This window comes from Apteryx mantelli, chromosome 7, assembly GCF_036417845.1.
Source record: "Apteryx mantelli isolate bAptMan1 chromosome 7, bAptMan1.hap1, whole genome shotgun sequence".
In the NCBI taxonomy this organism is placed as follows: domain Eukaryota; kingdom Metazoa; phylum Chordata; class Aves; order Apterygiformes; family Apterygidae; genus Apteryx; species Apteryx mantelli.
Genome location: NC_089984.1, coordinates 22009782 through 22029648, shown reverse-complemented (window position 1 = coordinate 22029648; position 19867 = coordinate 22009782). Strand labels below are relative to the sequence as shown.

General features: G+C 50.6%; 1 protein-coding gene across 1 annotated transcript; it reads right to left on the bottom strand.

The window, feature by feature from the left end:
- Nucleotides 1–4701: 4701 nt before the first annotated feature.
- On the bottom strand, nt 4702–17471 carry ELOVL3 (ELOVL fatty acid elongase 3). Its single transcript, XM_067299980.1, is given in 5 exon segments — nt 4702–7784; nt 8861–9012; nt 13325–13456; nt 17305–17325; nt 17327–17471. Coding segments are annotated over 5 exon segments (804 nt in total). The 5' UTR covers nt 17404–17471; the 3' UTR covers nt 4702–7362.
- Nucleotides 17472–19867: the final 2396 nt, after the last annotated feature.

Sequence of the window (19867 nt, the reverse complement as noted above, 5' to 3'; positions counted from 1 at the left end):
ACCTTGGTGGTATTACCTCAACTCTCTCTTCTGCCACAGTTCTTCTCCTAGGGAAGCAGAAAGGGCCTGGATCTCCCCAGGCCCCTCTAATATCCTCCCCTGCAGAGTCTGCTTCACACCTGAGTCCACCTTTCCCCTTCTTAGTAACTGCAGCCAGGTGGTGCCACAAGAGAGCTCTCCTCTCCTCCTCCTATGTGGAGCCTATCCTTCCCAGTCACCCTGGCCTCCCATACCCACACTTATCTTGGGGCAGGTAGGAGCACAGCAAAGCTACAACAAGGGTCTCTGATAAAGACGTAGCTTTGCCAGCAGAAAGAATCAAAGGGGGACCCTCCTTCCCTTCCACATGGGTGATATTGCTAAGGATGGAAAGGAAAGTCTCCTTTCTCTTCTCCCCAGCTGAAGCTGAGAACAACACGAGATCCTCCTTCTCTTTTAGACTGCTGTCTTAACTGCCCTTGAGCAAATAGTTTCTGTGTTGCTGTGATGCTTGTGAGATCCCCACAGAGAAGACAAGGTTGGGTAGGCATGGCGAGTATGAAAGGGAAGCCCAGGACCAGGTGGAGAAGGGAATTGGGGGAGGCACACTGCTGGGATGGGTCAGACAGCCTGACTGTTGCTGGGTCTTGCAGGATTTGGTCACAAAAGATGTGCCCACATACACAGAGCAAGAAGCCTTCTCCAGCATGCAGCTCTCATCATCTCCTGTTGCAGCCAGTGGGGAAAAGTCAAGACCTCATTTAGTTACTGAATTTTCAGCCTGAGGTTTTCCATGCATTTTAATTATCTTTAGGTGAATCCAATTTGGTCTCTGAGCAACACAAACTCACTTGGTACCTATACCAGGCAACTGGCGCATGCAAGTGTACATAGCCAGTGGCTCTACAGACTGGCTAGTTATTTCAAGCTTCTCCTTCCCAGTCCTGTACAGAGAAGATGGTGGGGTCTGTCTCCCTTCCTGCTGAGGCAGGAGGTATCACACCATGGATCATCCAAACTGGACAGCAAAGCACACACCAGCTCTGAGCTGGGAGCATTTTGTACAATGGCACCAAATAACTGACACAGCCTGGGGAAAACAGTAAAGTCTGCAGACACCAGAGATGGACAACAGTAAATAATGAATTGAGCAAATTGCCAGCAGAGAGCCTGGGAGATGTCCCCACGTTCCCAAATGCCACCTGCCTTCCTGATGCAGCTGAGCCAGTACCACCAGGCCTCCTGTGCCTGGCTGCCTTCCTAGGGGCTCAGGACGTGGATGTTGTGCTCTGGTTCAACACAAATACAGCAGCAGTCCTACAGATCTTCTCCAGGTCCTTCTCTGCCACAAGTCCCCACTACCACCCTAGCTGCACCTCCTTGATACTGCAACCCAAGCAGGGGGGTTCAGCAGAGTCCTGCTTATTCTAAAGACCTGCTAGGCCAGTAACTTTGTCATGGGATACTTCCCAATCTGCAGATTTAGAAAGTGTACATTCTGCTCCATCATCCAGGTCATTAATGGCAATGCTGAACAAAACCAGAGCCAGAACAGATGTCCCTGAATGTCACTCAACATACCCCTTCCTTTTCAACAGTGAACCACAGATAACTCTGTGGGTATAACTATTCAACAGTTCTGTACTTACCTACATCCCATCTACATCATGTTTTTCAAGCTTGCTTAAGAGCTTAGCACGAGACAATGTCAGAAACCTTATTAAAATTCAGTTAAATGGCAGCCACTGCTCATCTTCACCATGGCTCTTACCCTGTCACAGAAGAAAACGATATTGCTTTGATCAGATTCTGTTCCTGACAAGTCCATATGGCTCCTGCTCGTCTTCACTGCTTACAAATAGGGCGATTATTTGTTCCAGCATCTTGGGAGGGGGGAAGGGAGGGATTTAACTGACAGCAGTTCCTGGCTCTTGACCCTGTTCCCTATTTTGAAGGTGGGTACAAAGCTTGTGTTTTCCAGTCTTTCTGTGCATCACTGTCCCACAGCAGTTCTCCAATATAACAGCAAACATTTGTGAGATTGCTTTGGGTGAAGTTCATCAGATCCAGATGGTCTGAAAATTTTCTGTTTATCTAAATACTCCCTTGCTTGTGCTTTCCCTATTCAAGGCCTGACTTGTCGCTCTTGTCACTGGCATGGCTTGTGCTACCCATTTCCTCATAGCTGTCTTTTTCTGAAGGCTAGTGAAAAATACACTGAACAGTTGGGTCTTCTCTGTGGCTGCCATCACTGTTTCTCTCTGTTGAAAAGCAGCACAACATTGCCCTTGGTTAGTCTCTTGTTGTTAACATACTGGAGAATTGTTTCCTGACATCTCTTGCTTGGTGCATGCCAATTTTTGCCATGGTCTCTCCCGACAGCCTCAAAACAAAGACTGGCGGTGAACTTCCAGGCTCCTGCTGGAGGTATTTGAAATTGGGCTGTAAAAGATGGATCTAATTTTTCTCTTCACTGCCTCCTTTAGCACCTGTGTGGTCAGGCATGGGAAAAGGCTGGCGTGGGGGCACGTTCCCTTATCACCTCCAGCAGAGCTGAAGTTTGACTAGCACCCACCTGACTACATCCCCCCCCAGGGAGATGGGCCTAATTAGTCCAACCCATACACTGAGGGCAAGATAGTCCACATTATCCTTAGGAGCAGCTTGGCCCAGGCACATCCAAAGATTCCCAGTCAGAGTTCAACTGTCCTGGGGCCACATGGGGTCCTGATATCACTGCCAAAGCCCAGATTTCTGCCCTGGCACCTAAGAATGCTAAAAAATGCAGAGGATTTTTTGCAACTATAAGTTTTTCCAGCTACATGGGGTCAGCAGTAGCATATTGCCACCAACAGCTGTGAGGGCAAACTTTCTAATCCCTGACTGAGGTTTCCTTCTACCAGTGAAGTCCAGGTACGGATCATGGCTGCCTCCACACTGCACTGCTAAGCCTGTTCTCATTTCTGGGCATTGCAGCAGCAGCAGCAGCCCATCTCCAGCCCCACACCTTGTCCGAGTGGCCCCCCAGGGCCCACAGAGCACGGGGGAAGAGTGCTCTTACATCCCACTACAGCTCTTCAGGTCCCGTTTCTTCTCTGGCTTGCTGGTAGACATGCTGATGAACCTATTGCAAACGGAGATCTTCAGCCTCCAGTACCAGCAAGTCAGGACCAGGCTTCGAGCGTGAAGGGACAGCCTGGGGGGCGGGGGAACCTGTGCGCTGTGGGAGGGAGGCCTGCAGGAGCCACAACAGCACAGAGGAGGCAAGGATGTGAAGAAACAGGGCAGCTCCCAGTGCTGAAGGCAGAGCCCTGTCCCCAGCAGCAGAGATGTATCGGTCAGTCCTGGTCTTGCAGCAGGGCCTCAGCCTCCCTGTGGGCCTCACTCTCCGCTGCAGGGCATGGCACACTGTGGGGAGGAGACCCTTGGGAAATGAAGCGCCCCAGTGCTGGTGCATGCTGAGGCCAGGCAGGGTGGTGGGAGGCTGCAGTGAGCCCCAGCTGTGGGGTAAGGGGCAGAAAAGGCCAGGAGGGAGGGATGGTGCTGGGAAACACCCTGGCCCCCCCACCCCAAGCTGGGAGCAGCGGCTGGGAGCTCCAGGCAGGGCCCACAGAGACCACCTGTAAAACCAGGTGGTGTGCTGTCACCTAGCATTTACTTCCACCCAGGACAACCTTGGGCTGTCCCTGCAGCCCCAGAAGTCAGCCTTCACCTGGGATGGCTCTCCAAATGCACCAGAGACCAAACCTGTGGGCCCTGAGGTGGCCCAGGGAGACGTGGTCCCCTGCCTCAGGCTCCCCTGCCTGGAACCTGCACCCACCAAAAGGTGGAATAACCCCCCCACCATCAAACCCCTAGAAACCATTGAAAAGGGCAAAAGGAGACTGACATTCAAATAACCCTCAAATACCCAGGCACAGGGCAAAAATAAGACATGGGTTCCAAAGATACATCCTAAAGCTTGAGGGGTGAACTGCAGCTCCCACGTCTCTGCCAAGGGCTGTATCGGCCCCATCCCAGCGCCAGTCAGCTGGGCGGGCAGGGACGGTGCTCTCCTCCCTGGCAATGGCTGGTTAGAGCCTCTTGCCAAGTCCTTCTATCCCAGGCCCCTTCCTGGCTCTGCAGGCTCTCAAACCCACCTTTTGCAGCCTGGGGCTCCATTTCCTCATGCTCTTGCAGACTTTCTCACAACAGCATGTCTTCTGTGCCAGGTCTCCAGGGCTGGTCTCCCACCTCCCCTCCATCCATCCTGCTTCCCGCAAGCCCTGCTGCTCCAGCTGCACAGGGGGCCTGAAAGATCCCCTCAGCTGCTCTCCCCTCTGCTTCCCCAGAGAGAAGGTTACCCGGCCTGCTTGAGCAATGACTACCACAAAAAAGGTGTAAGTAATTTTTGTCTGTGCCCTCAAAGGAAAAAAAAAAACAAAATAGTTAAAAGCTCAGGATACACCCCCTCCACAACAGGCCTGTTGGCTATTTCAGCTCAGCTGCAATGTAGAAGAGAGACTTTCTTTCTTCTTCATAGACTACCAGGAGGAGTTGTTTCTACAAAGCTTCAGGGAAATAACATTGACTTGGGAAAGAAGGACACTCTTATTAGCTCCCGAGTCCCTTTCAGCAAGCATTGCCTATATCCTCACACCAGTGATTTATTACTCCAGACACCTTGCCAAAGAGCAGAAGCAGACCTGGAAGCAGCAATATAAAACACAGGAGAAATCAGAGTCTTCCAAAGCCTAGGTCTGAGCAGTTTATTGTTATTTCTTATTTAGCCACAGAGTGGCAGGGCAAAAGGACTGAAGCCGGGCCCACTGTATGCATTCCCTGGGGAGGGCATAGGGCAGGTGCTGGAAATGTGGTATCTACTTTGGGGAGGAGGGACATGGCTGTTGGGAAAGCAGTGATGTCTCTTGGAGCAGGAGAGAGGGTCCCTGCAAAATGCTCACAGTCAGCAAGCCCAACTTGTGGTGGGGTGGTTTGTCCCATGCAAGATACTTGCTGCCCCAGCAGCCTGCACGGAAGGGCAGGCAGCCACAAGCAGGGCCTAGGAGCTACAGCCCAAATCATAGGGTGGGGAAAGTGCTCTGAGGCTCGCCTTGGCTTTGCGTAGCGCAGAGCACCTTCAAGCAGCCACACGTTCAGTTCAGATGGTCAAACAGAAGCCTAATTTATTACTATCTACCTCTTACTTTCACTTCTCCAGAGATGAGTAAAGGGTCTCAGGCCACGTGTAGTAATGCAGAAGGGCTGTCAATGACTGCAGAAGGGGGAAGCATTGGAGGAGAGAGCTGCTGGACACCTTGCTGTTACTACCCTCAGGAAGACGCAGGATTGAAATGGAGAAAGCAGTGCTTCTCTGCCAATTCAAAACTAAGGTCAGGTATGAAAAAGGCAGCGAATAAGGAAACCCACCCATGCATGACCACATTTATCAATCATTTTTATATGTCACACAGTGGCAGTTCTCAAAGACACACTGAGAGGAGTTTTTGGCCTGACTCTGGGACCCTTTTATTTCACTGCCTAGCTGCTGTCTCTGCAGCCAAGCTGTTGCACAGGCCCCAGCCCTTCCACCTCCACCCCCAGGGCTATCCCCCAGCTGCAAATGTAGTCAAGGCCATAGGTGCTCTGCAGGTAAGACAGACCTGGACCCTGTTCAGCTCCCAAGGTTTGAGGCAGCAGGTAGTCAAGTTAAATACATTGTTTACTACCATATAAATGACAGACTCAAGATAACAGCCATTAAAATGTACCTAATTCTGAACACGATTCACTGTGCCACAGAGCCCTGCACTGGAGGTGAGCAAAGGTCCTGCTGCAGCAGCTAGCAGCAGCCAGAGCGGGCAAGAAAGACGAAGGGACATCCAGGGCAGAGCTCTGGCACTCCTTGCTTGATAAACCCATTGCCCTGAAGCTCCTAGCTGGATCAGCAGTGCAGGAAGTAACATTGAAACTCGTGTCAACAGGTTTAGCATTCACTTCAGGTCAAGTAAGGCACGAGCTCAGGGTATTGCTTTGGTACAGTCCGCATTTGTAACCTTGTTTTCTCAGCGGAAAGTTTTGTGTTTTTGCAAACAGAGGCTGGGATTTGGCTGCTGGGGCCACCACTGCTCAGCTCCTCACCCAGGGCCCTCCTGGTGAGCTCAGGTGAGTGTGTGGCACTGGGAAGGACCCTGCTGAGCCCCTTGTGGGGCTGTGGGATGCAAGCCTCCTCTCGGCATGTCCCGCCAGCCTTCTGCTACCCGCGCAGCATAGGCAAGTGCCAGCAAGGACAGCCCTTGGTCGGCAAGGAGTGGTGGCCTTGGCACTAGGTGCCCCTGCCCGCGTTTCGCAGTACCCTTGCCCAGGCCCTGAAGCAGCAGAGGTGAGGGAGCCGTAGTGGCACAGCGTCTCAGCCTGCACCAGAATGGGGCGAGCATGCCGGGAGCTCATGCTCATCTGAAGCAAACAGCACCAGATGAGCTTCACAAGACCACTGCAGGGATAAGGCCCACTTTTGAGCTGCATACTCTGATACTTTACATGCAGGTCAGGGGCCGTTCATCTCCCACTGTCCTCCTGGGATCAGCGAACAGAAGTGGAGACGGATCTCCACCATGGCCCAGGAGAGAATCAAGAGAAACACCAGATGAGGTAGGGAACGGTCCCCTCTTCTTTCTACTTTATTGGGATGACCCTAAAATCAGGAAGCATCATATCTGCCAGAAGGCGGTGGCTGGTTTGAAGGGGAAGAAGAGCTCTCAAAAAGCCTGAGAGGTTTTTACTCCTTAGGAACCATGGTGAAAAAGGCACTCCCGTTCTCCCTCCCTACACATCTTTAAAAGACAGCAGGGATTCTCCAGTTCAGTGCTGTTCCCACTGACACTTTATCTCACCCCAAGCCCTGTGGGGGGCTCCCTGGCACATACAGCAGCAAGGTTTGGGCTCTGCTCTCCTCTACTCTCCCAGAATGGGGGACCACAGAGCAGTTAGTGCTTTTTTGAGTAGTTCCCCCACCTTTTCCCAAGAAGAAACTTGTGCCATGCAGGATCCAAGCAGTCACTCAGGATTGCCACGCACATTGCAAACCTGACTGGTGCATGGAAAAGGGAAACAGCACAGAAAAAGCAGAATCACAGTTTTGAGATCTCCAGCCCTCTGCTTTCTCCCTTTCTTCACACAGTCAGCCTGAAACAACCTGCACCTCACTCTGGTGATTTACCCGTTTCAAGGCAGACACACCAAAGGCCAATGCACAAGTTCATCTGAAGGCATTTATCCAGAGAGTGACTTCTTCCTAAACCTCACCACACCAGTCCCATCAGGCACCGAGCTCCAGACAGGAATGAAAAATTTCCCCTTTCCATCCCCCTCCCATCACCCCAGCCACCTCCTGCCTCCCCAGTTTTATTCCCCCTTTGATTTCTTGGCACTTGTCAGGTAAGTCCTGGAGAAGAAGTTGCAGAAGAGGACCAAGTAACTGAGGTACATCACGAATGAAAAGAAAACATTTGACCAGACGGTGTAGAAGATCTCATTCTCCAACCAGAAGAAGATTAAGATGCTCGTTATCACACCTATCAGCATCTGCAGGATCTGTGAAAAGGTGATTGCCATGGCAAAGTAGTGGGATACTGAAAAGCCTGCTGCTCGCACGGCATAGTAGGAATACATGAAAGTATGGACAGTGGCATTCATGGCAGTGAATAAGCCACTGCCTGGTGCTGACTGCTGATAGACAAACCAGCTGAAGATCAGCGTAACAACGTGGTGGTACCAGTGGAGGAAGATGAGCCTCTGTTTCCGGAGAACAATGAACACAGTGTCACCTTGGGAAAGAGATGCATCGTTAGGCAGGTAAAAGCACAGCAGTCATGTAAGTTTTCAGGCAAGGCAGAATGACTGAGCCGGAACATTAAAGCCATTATTTGGCTTGATCTCACCAGAAGCTAGGGTCATGTAAGATTTGTCTGTACTGGTAAAACCCATGTAGGCATTCATCTAATGGCACATCTGCAGTACGAGTGCCCCTTGCCCCAGTGCTGCTTATGTAGCTCTACCCACACAGCGCTTTAGACCAGCTCAACCGTACTTTTTCAGGTGGAAACTAGGTGGAAAGAAGAAATTCTGCTCATGGATATTTTTCCTATTTTGCATTTACAGGTTGTTCGAGAACTCAGCTGGGAGTGGAAGACGGGTTCATATCAATCCTCATATTTTCCAGTTTAAACGTGACCCTCCCAGGCTGCCTAGTCAGTATGTAAGGGAGCAGAACAACTTCATCGGGAGTGACTTCAAATGCTAACCTGTAAGAGCCAACAACCTGGTTACTGCACCATAAATCCCTGCTCTGCTTCAAGGCACTAGCCTTGACTCCAGGGTAGCCCCTGCTCTGAGCACACTAGACGTCAGACTACGTTGGAGTGGTTTGCAGGGAAGAAACTTTGCACTGACAAATTCAAACCCTGTGCAATGCTGCAAGCACTTTTGCTTCTAATGAACTTGACACTTCCCAACAAAGACGTTGCCACAAAGTTTCCAGCAAGTTTCTACTCAAGGAATGAAAATTCTTCCAGGTTCAATGAAAAAAAGCCTTACTGGGCTGTCCTGTTCCCCAGCAGCCTCCCCTGCCTGCCTGTGGCCACCTCACCACAATCTGCTCACTGCAGAATTGCCTGTTCCAGGCTCTGGGCTGGGGATATCAAACCAGAACAATAACATCAGGCTGCAGCCCCACAGAGAGAGAACATTTGAGCAACAGGTCAACAGAGAGAAAACGAGCAGCACACGCTAAGCTAGACAGCCCCATTCTGGGAGTAACATTTGGAAAGAGACCTGTACGAAGACTGCTTGGAAGAGCAAAGGAATTACGAACACATTGGATAAGGAGAAGTTTGAGACTCACCCAGTTCCAGGACTTTGCTCAGCACAAATAAATAGACCCAAAGCTTGGTGATGGGGTGAACATAGAAGGTTTGCTCACATACCAATTTCCTAAATCCCTCTGTAGAGAGAATGAAGGCCACGTACTTCCAGAACCGATGGCTCGCAATGGCACTGCAAGAAAACCAAAGGAGAGCTGAAAGCTGCGGGCAGCCCACTATGCCCGGGGCCCCACAGTATCTTCTGACAGCTCTTCACTCACAAATATTATCTCAATGCCCAGGGCAGTCTCAGGGACATCTAAACAAACTGCTGCCTTCCACTGCTCCTCTGTCTTAAACTGATTGTCATCTCTTCCTCTTGGGAAGCACATGCTTCAGCCCCCCAAGTTTGCTGGGCAAGAGCCTTGTACTAGATCTCTTGGCCAGGATTTCAAACGTGTATTTCCATGCAGAGAGCAGAGAATGGCTGCTGCCCCCTTTATTTGTAAGGGGCAGGGAGCCAAGCAAATCCTATCAGCTGCATAAGCCCCTCACATCCCCTGTAGCCCAACGCTTCTGGCTGGCCCTAGCCTCGAGGCTGTTCTCTGCCACATGCGCTGCAGACCAAGGAGTCTTCAGTAATACTGGGAACCCAGGAAGCACATCCTTGAAGCAGGGGGAAGTCAGCATCTCCAGCTTTTACCCATGCTGACCTCCATAGGCAGCAGGCACAGTTCACAGATCAAGATGAGTTTGCAAAGGTCTTTTGCTGCAAACATTTTGGGACTGGAAAGCCAGCAAAGTCTCATCTTTCCTATTGCCACTAACTTTTAATCTTTGACATATGAAAGAATTCCAGCTTTTTCTCTACACTGCTGCCACATTGATGACTTCAGGGTCTCACCTACTGTACGGGCACATCCACTGCACAGAGAAACAAGATATTAAACAGCCATCCATTCCCTCTAGCAGAGCGCTAACATAAAGATACAGTCATCTCATCTTCTCTCCCATCTGTCCCACAGGCATTAAGTAACAAATATATATAGCTATTTCTGTCCCATACTTCTGGCTTCCATTAGCCAGAAGTGCCACAGGCCACACTGGAGCCACTGCCTTTTGGCAAGATCTCAGCCTGATCAGTACCACTGGCACAGCTCCATCTGAGCACCTGCTCAGAGGGGCCTGCTGAAGGTGAGGAGTGCCACTGCCCAGGACACTCAGGTTCTTGAGGTATCGCTACCCCCCCAGAGGAAATGTCCCAGAAGGTACAACCACAAGCAATTGCTCTCTCCTGCATACACTGCAAACAGCCTGAGCTGGCTTAAGTCATGCCAGTGCTTCCTGTAAAATGCTCTTCCCAGAACAGCAGCAAGGTACAACGAGAGGGGAGGTTGGGGACTGCGTGAGCCAGTACAGCCCTTCTGCTCGCCTGGTGCTAAGCAGCTCCGGGAAGCCTGCAGCAGCAGGAGGACTGAGCAGTGAAGGATGCTCATTCTCATTACATCCTCTGCCTCAACTGTTTGAAAGAGGCCCTCAAAAGTAAGAACAGCCACGTTTGGTTAGAAAAGGGGAACAGCTGTCTCAGTACTTGTTTCCTGACAAGGGCCAACAGTGCATGCCCAGGGAGGAGAACAGGAACAGGGCCAGTGTGTTGTTTCTGTTCCCATTTCCTCTTCCAGTCTCCACCACTTGTGGTTCATTGTCCCACAAACCACCTGCGGTGACTTTGTGTTTCACAGAAAAGAAAAGTCAATCAAGAAGTACTCACTTGCCTATTTGTTTTTTGAATCCAGGTATGGTTTTAGCATCTACAACCTCCTGTAGCAGGCAGCTCCAGAACTCAACAGATTATGAGAAAAAGCATCCCCTTTTCCTTGTTATCAGCCTGTGCATTTCATTTGTATGAGCCCATCTCAGAACAGACTGTGAATAGTCATTCCCTCATCCTCCTCTCTACACAACTTGTGATTTGACAGATCACTGTCACATCCCTTCTCACACAAAGGGTAGTCAGTGCCCCTTAGACTTGACCAAAGCCAACTCAGGCACGTAGGTAGAGATGCTCCTCTGGAGTTATGGTATATAACAAGGCAGTGGTCTAGTTTTGCTCTCTTCCACCAAAGAGACTGAAAAGGCATGGAGATGAGAGGAATATTGGAAAAATCGATGTCTACTAGCTTAATCAAGTGCTGAATCATTCTCATGGTCACTACAGAAAGCCAATACTAAAAGACTAGACAGTTCGAAAACAAAATATTTTAGAATGATCTTCACACCTTGCACAGCTAAAAAACCCTGAGTCTGGAACTTGACAGTTAGTAAAAGGCTGTTGTTAAAACAAGTCTATAAAAAATACGTAGCAAAATCCCGTCTTTGTACCATCATTCTCCTGCCATTGCAACTACTCACAAAAATTTTTCCTGTAGCAAAGCATACTGGGAAAGACAACCCAAGGACTGGTGGTGGTCAGCAACTCTGATGCATTCAGAGAGTTTATGCTACAGGCCAGAGAGGACCTGCAAGCCCCTTCCATGCTCTCCTTTAGATTCACAGTAGTTCAGGGACTACATACTTCTCTGCTCATCCTTTACAGGTTAGCTTTGCACCTACAAAGGTCAGCTCTGTCCCTGCACAGTGGGAGAGAGGGAAGACCCACATCTCCAGCCAGCTGAAGATCAGCTTCCAGGGATAGGGGTTGGGACTCTGCTTATCCCAGGTTCAAAGCCTGCAGAGCACGCATTGAACAGTCGTATACAAAACCTAGACTCTTATTTTGCGATGCTCAGGACCTATGGAAAGCACTGCCAGGAGTCCAAGATGACTACAGCTGACTACTCAAGCAAGTATTTGAATAGCCTGTTACTACAGCATAAAAGTGCTTGTATTAAACACTGCAGAAACTTGGTAGACAAAAGTAGCTGTGTAGGCATAATGGACATTTACAAGGCCTTCAATGGAGTGTTACTTTCTAATTAACCACACCAACAGTATTAATTACTATCAATGTGCAGATTAAAGAGGATCAAAACCGGTTCACCAACAAATATTGGGACATAATGGAAAGGAGAGGTTTCAGCTGGGGCTACAACCAATCCCTGCATAACCCAAGACTAATCAACCTATTCATGAAACATATGAAAGTAAATATAAAATCAGACCAGAAGCTTTGCAGATGGTATAGATCTTGGCAAAGTTATTAAGATAAGTCATCTGGATTGTTCAATAGGCTAGGCCCAGGCAAGCTGAGTGTGTTAAGCCCTATAAAATTGAGGAAATGCAGATCCAAGAGAGCAAAGACTACACTGGCAGTACAGGGCAGCAGAAGTTAAAGGTTTCAAGAATAGACAAGCTTCAGAGAGGATTAGCAATGCAGCAATGGAAATACTGTTGCCAAAGAGTTCACTGAGATTCTCAAATACAGGCACAAGGGAGTAGGCAGTGGGGAACCATACTAAACTCTTGCAGGGAATTAGGATTCATGACAAACCCTGTGCACAGATCTTTTTTCTGAGTATTTAAAGGGAATGCTGAAGGAAAACTGGGGCCAGGAAAAAAAAAACAGTCACACTATTATTTGAGAGCTAGTGAACATTATGGTAAGAAACTATCAGAAAGCAGATAAGGAGATGCTTTAATTGAAATGTCCAAGTATCTTAATAGGAATGACTTTGGTAATGGACAATTTCATCTAGTGGAAAAAACACAAGGAAAAAAAATGGAATCTGAAGTAGACAAACTCTGTTTGGAAACAGAGCCTTGTGTAAAAAGAACTGAAAGCAGCAATGCTTACAAGACACTAGAAACATCTGCAGAAGGGAGAAATAGCTTCTCTAGCTTTTGATGTCTTCATAACAAAACTGGTTGCCCTTCTGCAAAACAAGTTTTTACCCAAGTGAAGAATTCATACAGGATCAAGTCAGTAAAATGACCTGTCCTCCAATAAAAAGGTCCCTGATACTATGCTCTGCCTCTGCAAGGCCATCTACTTTCCCTTGTGTCCTCTCCAGAGCAGGCCTAGCACATGCTCTCTCCTGCCTGCCACAAGGGAGAGTGTTACCTTTCCTATCACTGCTGCTTGCTTGCCGCATCAAAGGGTTTCTATGAGTGTACCAGAATTTTCCCAAGCTCCTAGGCCACAGTATTAGGAAAAAGTGAAAAAACATCTCAATTTTTAAAAGTAACAGACCTGAAATCAAACCTATATTTGTCAGGCATTCTTTGAATGGGGACCTCTGCTTTTGCAGACTTCACATTCAAAGCTACCAGCTAATGATTTGGGAGCACAAACCCCAGTCGTCCTTCTGCAGCTCATTGCACTGGCTGGAGTGTTTCTGGTGGGGAGCCAACTATTTCTGCTCTCACTGATGATGATTATGGGATAGGGCCTCCAAGGGGAAAGAACATTGATTTCCCTAAGGATCTGGTGGATACCCAAAACTTCCCATCAACTCATTCCTCAGGGAAAGTCTGCAGCTGTCTCCAGCTTCTGCAAAGGCTCTTACCTGAACAAGGCCAGACTGAGAGACCATAGGGTCAGTGGTGTGCGCAGCTTGTAGCCTGTCCGTTTCTTCATGAAACGCTGGCCTCCGAAGATCAGTATCACATAAACCATGGCAAATGAGAAAGTTTTCGACCTGCAAGCAGAGGAGAGGAGAGGAGAGGAACTCTCAGACAAGCCAGCACAGGATAGTGGTCAGGGAAAGAGCCAGATTTCCCTCCTAGTCCCAGCAGGACTTCTGTAGCCCCAGTCGAGTTCTTCCTCACCAAGAAATACAATACTTCCCTTTCCCTTATTAAGGCTGGGCTTGGTCACAAGAAGCTTGCCCTGATAGTGAGCAGAGCTGGTGAGGAAAAACCCTGGGGACTGCAGAAAAGAAAGGGGGCTGTTACATCATGAAGATTTCCACAGGATCTGACAGGAAAAGGCAAGATCTGATAAGCTGCAAGCAGGATTCTCAGTGGAGGTACCTTGGTATTTTATTAGCTTACACAAGACTTTCCACAGGCACTTACAGGCAGAGGATGCTCTGTGCTTTGTGTAAAGAAGCTGGTTGCAGGGAGGAAGAAAATAAGTTTTGCAGCGGCTAAGCTGTGGGCCATCCTCCCCTCAGCTGGAGTAACGCCTCTGCACACTGCATTTTGTCTCAAGTCTCTTTGAGGAGTCCTACTCTTCCTACTGATGCTCCACACGAACAACATCCCCACACTTCATGCATCATTTCCAGAAGGACATTTGCCAGCCTGGCCTAAGTTCTCCTTGTCCTAATACCACCGCAGAAAGATCTATTGAAATGTTGGAGCATTAGAGATGAAACACAAAAGCAGAAAGAAAAAAAGGAGAGAAGTGGAATCAGAGCTTAAGTCTGGCCCTGACAGCCTAACTATCATTCCCAGGCCAAGTAGCAGAGTGTCTTAGATGAACAAGAACGCAGCTAAGATCTTGACTTCCCAGCTCATGCTACAGTAAGTTTGGCAGTTCAGTACCCAATGACACAGTGACAAGAGTTCACACGCAGTGTCAGACACATACAGCAACAAAGTTCAATGAGAAGGTGACCCAAAGCAATACAGCAAGCACTACTCCAGCTCCCAGCCACACTAGAGTCACGCTCTAAGAGGCAAAGAAGGTCCACATGCACCCTGAGAAGTGTTACACAGTTGAGTCTCTTTCACAACTAGCTGTAAGCAAAGAGGTGATAGATGGTTGCACCAATTATCTTGCAAAGGATAAATCTGGAATTGTAGGATGAGAAAAACAAACAGGTTTGGCCTCAGGCATTGCTAGAATAGAGCCACAATTCAAGCAAGCTACGAAGCAACCCAAGATCAGCATAGGCAATATCTGTTTCTTGCAAGTCTTCCATTTCCAGTCCTTTGCTCCTTAGAGAAGGACATCTGCTCCAAAGGATCTTTACCCTAAGAAATACCAGCCTATGATTCAGGAGCTCAGCTCCACACAAACTAGTAGGTGTTCATCCTCCACACAACAATTTTGGAAATCCAGACAGTAGTTTGCTGTGAGGTCTCCAGCTCCCCTCACTGGAGGGCATGGCTGGCAATTATCTGGGTTTGGCCCAGCTTCTTGCTTTCACTGCACAGTAGCATAGAAAATTTCTCATTTGCTTGACATGGCTTTCCCCAGAAGCAAGTGTCATTGTAATAGGATGCAAAGAGAAAGGGATAGGGTCGCTGGCACAGCTCCATTGGATACCTCAAACCTTAGAGCCCTGGGAGTGCTAAGCAGGTATCTAAGATGGCTCTTCAAGTAGTATAGCTGTCTTCATGGAGTGATGTATGCTGGCTAAAAAAGGTCTACTAGCTCAGAGGCAGTGGCATGAGAACTTGCCAGGTCAGGCGAGTGTTGGCTCCTTTATTCATCTGATCTCCCACCTGAGCTAGCTCCAAAATAAGCAAGTACTTACACTGCTGGCAGACTGGGAACCACACTCCCCACCTTTATACCCTTCCATTTCTCCTGCTTTTGAGTAGAGCCTGCTCACGGGCTGCAAACAAGGCAGGGCCTGGAGGAAGGCGCGTGTGGAGCGGGCCTGCTGGACACAGCAGCTGAAATGGTAGTCTGGCAGGGCAGGCAGATCATTCAGTGAGGTCACTTCAGAGCACAAGTGACCTCTTGCCAAGGCTGCTTCATTGCTCAAGCAGCTCCACGAACCCCCACACAGAGGAGCAAAGATACGTCTGAGGAATAACTAAACCAATTCTCCCCCCTTCACCCCATACAGGCTCTTAAGGATGCAGATCCTGAACTATTCCACTGGCAAACCCACTTCCATGCTCCCTATGCCCATTATGATTGCCTCTCCTGCATTTGAATTTCACTTCTCGCCCCTAAAGCCCAGGGTAGGAGGCTATGTCAGCTGGGGAAGGGGTCTATTCCCTTCAGAAGTTTCCACCCAGAACAATTTTCAGCCTAACATAATCAGAAGAGCTATGTGGAAAAGGAGAAAAAGCAGCAGACAGAACGCCTTCCTCCAGCTGAAGGCAAGGCAAAGAAAAGGGAGAATTTCTTCTTTCCTGCTGCTCAAGAACCAAAGGAGTTCTGCACTCCAGAATGCAAAATTGCATTTCTGGAAGAAAGACAACAACTAACATATATTTTTTAAAATCACTGCGATAGCTACACTGAGAATATCTTGAGTAACTGTAAAGCCCTCTCCTCTCAAATATTTTTACTTAACATAAGCAAACGAGTCAACCCTCAGCTCCAGAAAAAGAAAAACAGCAGCAAATCGAGTGTAATGTAGATAGGCTATGAAGAAAGTACAGCAAACAAGGAAGGCTTGTTAGGGTTTCTCCTACAGTGAAAGGGAAAGACTGAAGAGGTAGGTATCTTTATTAAAGATGTAATTATGAGGGCAAAAAATCTGAGAACCCTCATGGGGGGTCCATCTGCTCCATCCATTTCAAAAGGCAGAGAAAGTTAAAGAACAAGACAACCTGAAAGCCTAGCATATTTATTTATTATTCAGCTAGTTTCTGTATGAATGTATGTGCTTGAAGGGGTAAAGCAAGAAATTCTCCAAGGAAACATGTGAAGATACAGTTTAAACAAAAGCTCGATACATGGACAGGAGGCTTCTCTCCAACACCTCATTTGAAATAGCGAGAACCATTGCACATTGAATAACGCTTTATGAACTTAAGCGACTGGGGCTATTCTTGCAGAACACGCTCTGCTATTCAGGACAGTTGCATGAGAATCAAGCTTCTAGCCAGCACCAAATTGCGATAGGTTCTGGGGGAGCCAGACTGAAAATAAACACAGGAGCTTAAGCTAAAAATATATTTCATTTTCAAACTATAGCTTGGATTGGGACAGCTTCCAAAGCAGATCAGAATCTGTGCTCTTGCTCCACCACCCCCTCCCCTTTCCATTAGCTTTGTTTCTTTCCCACTGTCTAGTTTCTCCTGCAAGACTGGCTGTAAGAGTCACAGCAGGATGTCTGTGCATGCTGGCTGCACCACGTCTGGCAAAGGACAGCTGTGCCTAACGTCCTGTGATGTTTGCACATCCGCTAACGGATTTGCACCTTCCTCACCCCTATTCTTAAATAAACGATGTTTTTGACTTGCATCAGAAAAGCCAGATGTCAAGGGCCGTGTATTGCGTCCTGCTCCCCACTCCTGCTGCCCCCCTTGCCGCTAACAGCCGTGCCCACAGCCGACGGCGCTCGCACCGCCGCTCCCGACGCCGCCACCCCGACGTGTCGGGGCCGCCCCGCCGCGGCGGCTCCGAGGCCCCGGCGCGGCGCGGCGCGGCGCGGCGGGGCGGCTTTCCCGGCCGCCCCTCCCGGGGGTCGCGCCCCATCCCCGCCCCGGCCGCGGCACCGCCAAAGGGGCCGGGCCCCGACGGGGGGCCGCGGCCGCCCCGGGTGCCCCGCCGGCTCCAGAGCCGCTGGCCCCGGGCCGCCCAGGCCAGGGCGCTCGGCAGGGAGCCCGCGGCGCCGGGGCGGGCGGCGCTCACCAGTTGTCCCGCATCCACCGCATCGTCGAAGCGCTGCTCGAAGTCCTGCTGCCGCAGCGGCAGCAGCAGCAGCGCCGAGAGGTCGAAGCTCAGCTCCATGCCGCCGGCGGGGAGCGGAGCGCGGAGAGCGGAGCGGGGAGAGCGGAGCGGGGAGAGGGGAGCGCCGAGAGCGGAGCGGGGAGCGGGGAGAGCGGAGCGGGGAGCGGGGAGAGCGGGGAGCGGGGAGAGCGGGGAGAGCGGGGAGCGGGGAGAGCGGGGAGAGCGGGGAGCGGGGAGAGCGGGGAGCGGAGCGGGGAGAGCGGAGGGGGGAGAGGGGAGAGCGGAGCGGAGAGCGGGGAGCGGGGGGAGCGGAGCGGGGAGCGGGGAGAGCGGAGCGGGGAGAGCGGGGAGAGCGGGGAGAGCGGGGAGCGGAGCGGGGAGAGCGGGGAGCGGAGCGGGGAGAGCGGAGGGGGGAGAGGGAAGAGGGGGGAGCGGAGGGGGGAGAGGGGAGAGCGGAGCGGAGAGCGGGGGGAGCGGAGCGGGGAGAGGGGGGAGCGGGGAGAGCGGAGCGGGGAGAGGGGAGAGCGGAGCGGGGAGCGGGGAGAGCGGGGGGAGCGGGGAGCGGGGAGCGGGGGGAGCGGGGGGAGCGGGGGGAGCGGAGCGGGGAGAGGGGAGAGCGGAGCGGGGAGAGGGGGGAGCGGGGAGAGCGGAGCGGGGAGAGGGGAGAGGGGGGAGCGGAGCGGGGAGAGGGGGGAGCGGGGAGAGCGGAGCGGGGAGAGGGGAGAGCGGAGCGGGGAGAGCGGAGCGGGGAGAGGGCAGCGCCGCGCCCCGCTCCCGCGCCGGCGGATAAAGCGGGCGCCGCAGCCAATCGCGGGCCGCCCCGGCCCCGGCCCCGGCCCCGGCCCGGCCCCCGGCGGCCGCCGGTCCCGCCGCGCGCGCTGTTCCCGCGGGCAGGAGCGCCTGCCCGGAGCGGGGGGCTGCGGTTCAAGGGCTCGGTCGCTGCAGGGGTCTCTGCCCGTCTCCCCCGCGCGCTTTCCTCCCCGCCTTCCCGCACACAGCCAAACTCCAACCCTTTGCGCGGTTTTCCCACGCTCCGCTCTTCAGCCGCCCTGGTCAAAAGCCACTGTTTTTTTCAGGGTGACACTACAGTTTTCAGAGGAAGAAGACAGATTTGATGGGCTCATTCTCAGTTCTGCTACATGGGGCCATTTACCTCACTTCTAGACTTTGGGCTGAAGCCTTTTAAACTCAAGATAATAATATTTTTGCCTCATTTGCACAAGGAGACCTACCTAACACAGTTATAAGTCTTTTGGGATCTTGGATGCTACAGACCCACAGGCTATTTGTCCTAATGGCAAAGGGAACGCTGCATAGGTGAAGCAGAAAGTTTTGGACGGCATGTTTTCCCCACCGTGTCTCAGTGAGTTGGACACAGGGCTCCTGCTTAGGGACAGAAGGAGGAAAGGCTCACAGTGGTCAGAGTGATGGCAGCACCTCTGGCAACATATTTTTAAAAGGCTGGAGCCTTTCAGACGAAGGGGAAGGCACCTTAGTTACCCACCCAGCCGGGCAGAGCCCCAGTCAGCAAGCTTCAGCTAGAACTTTTACAGTTATTTTAATCTTGCTGCTGCATGTAATGCACAAGGGGGCAAGCTTTGCCAGATACTTTTCCCCTAAACTTTGAAAAGCAAACACAAAAGTTCCTGGACTGTAGAGAGCAATAAATGTTTACAAGGCAATTCTAGGCTGAAGCTTGGCCTGTGAGATTGATCAATGAGCACAAGTTGCCCCAGCCTAACCAAGCAAAGCCCACAGGGGCTTATGTCAGCTTTTAAAAACATTATCTAGCCTGTGAGGAGCAATACAGATACTATCCTGTAACGTATATCATGTATGCCAGAATTAACAAATACTCCCTAGGATTAAGGAAATATGAAAGAAAGTGCCAGCATAAAATTTACACGATAGGACACACACATCTCTTTCCAGGGTGTGCTACTTCTTCACGCAGCTTGTCATCCTCTAATACCTGATGGCACCGAAGAGGCAGAAGGGATGTTTGAAATGGTCTGGGAAGGAGCGTGAGCACAAAACAGAGGCATGAAATTGGGAAAGGGACAAATAGATATGCTTTGGAGGATCAAGCTATGACCAGTCAAACCATGAAATATTCTTGCAAAGAAAATGGCAAAATCCTTGCTGTCATTGCCATGCTAGGGCTGAGGTATCAGGCAAGTTAAGGTATTAGAAGAATCATTCAGAGCAGGTACAGCATGCAAAAATGCAGGAGTAGGTATGACAGGTAACTGCCGTGTAAGAGTCTCATTTCAGTGATGAAACCTTGCTCAGCTGAGACAATATCAGTGCTGCAACCACAGCCATGTCCTGGCCCTGGGAACAAACCCTTCTGCTTGGAAGCTTGCAGCACATGGGACCACAACCAAGGAAAGCCTTGAGCGGGCCCTTGTTTAGAGCGGCATCTGCTTAGTTGTGCTTGCTTTATAACCATGCTCCTTTAACAGGCTCGTGTGGCAGGCTCCACTGTAATCACCTGATTAACACTCTTTATAGGTGAAGTTTC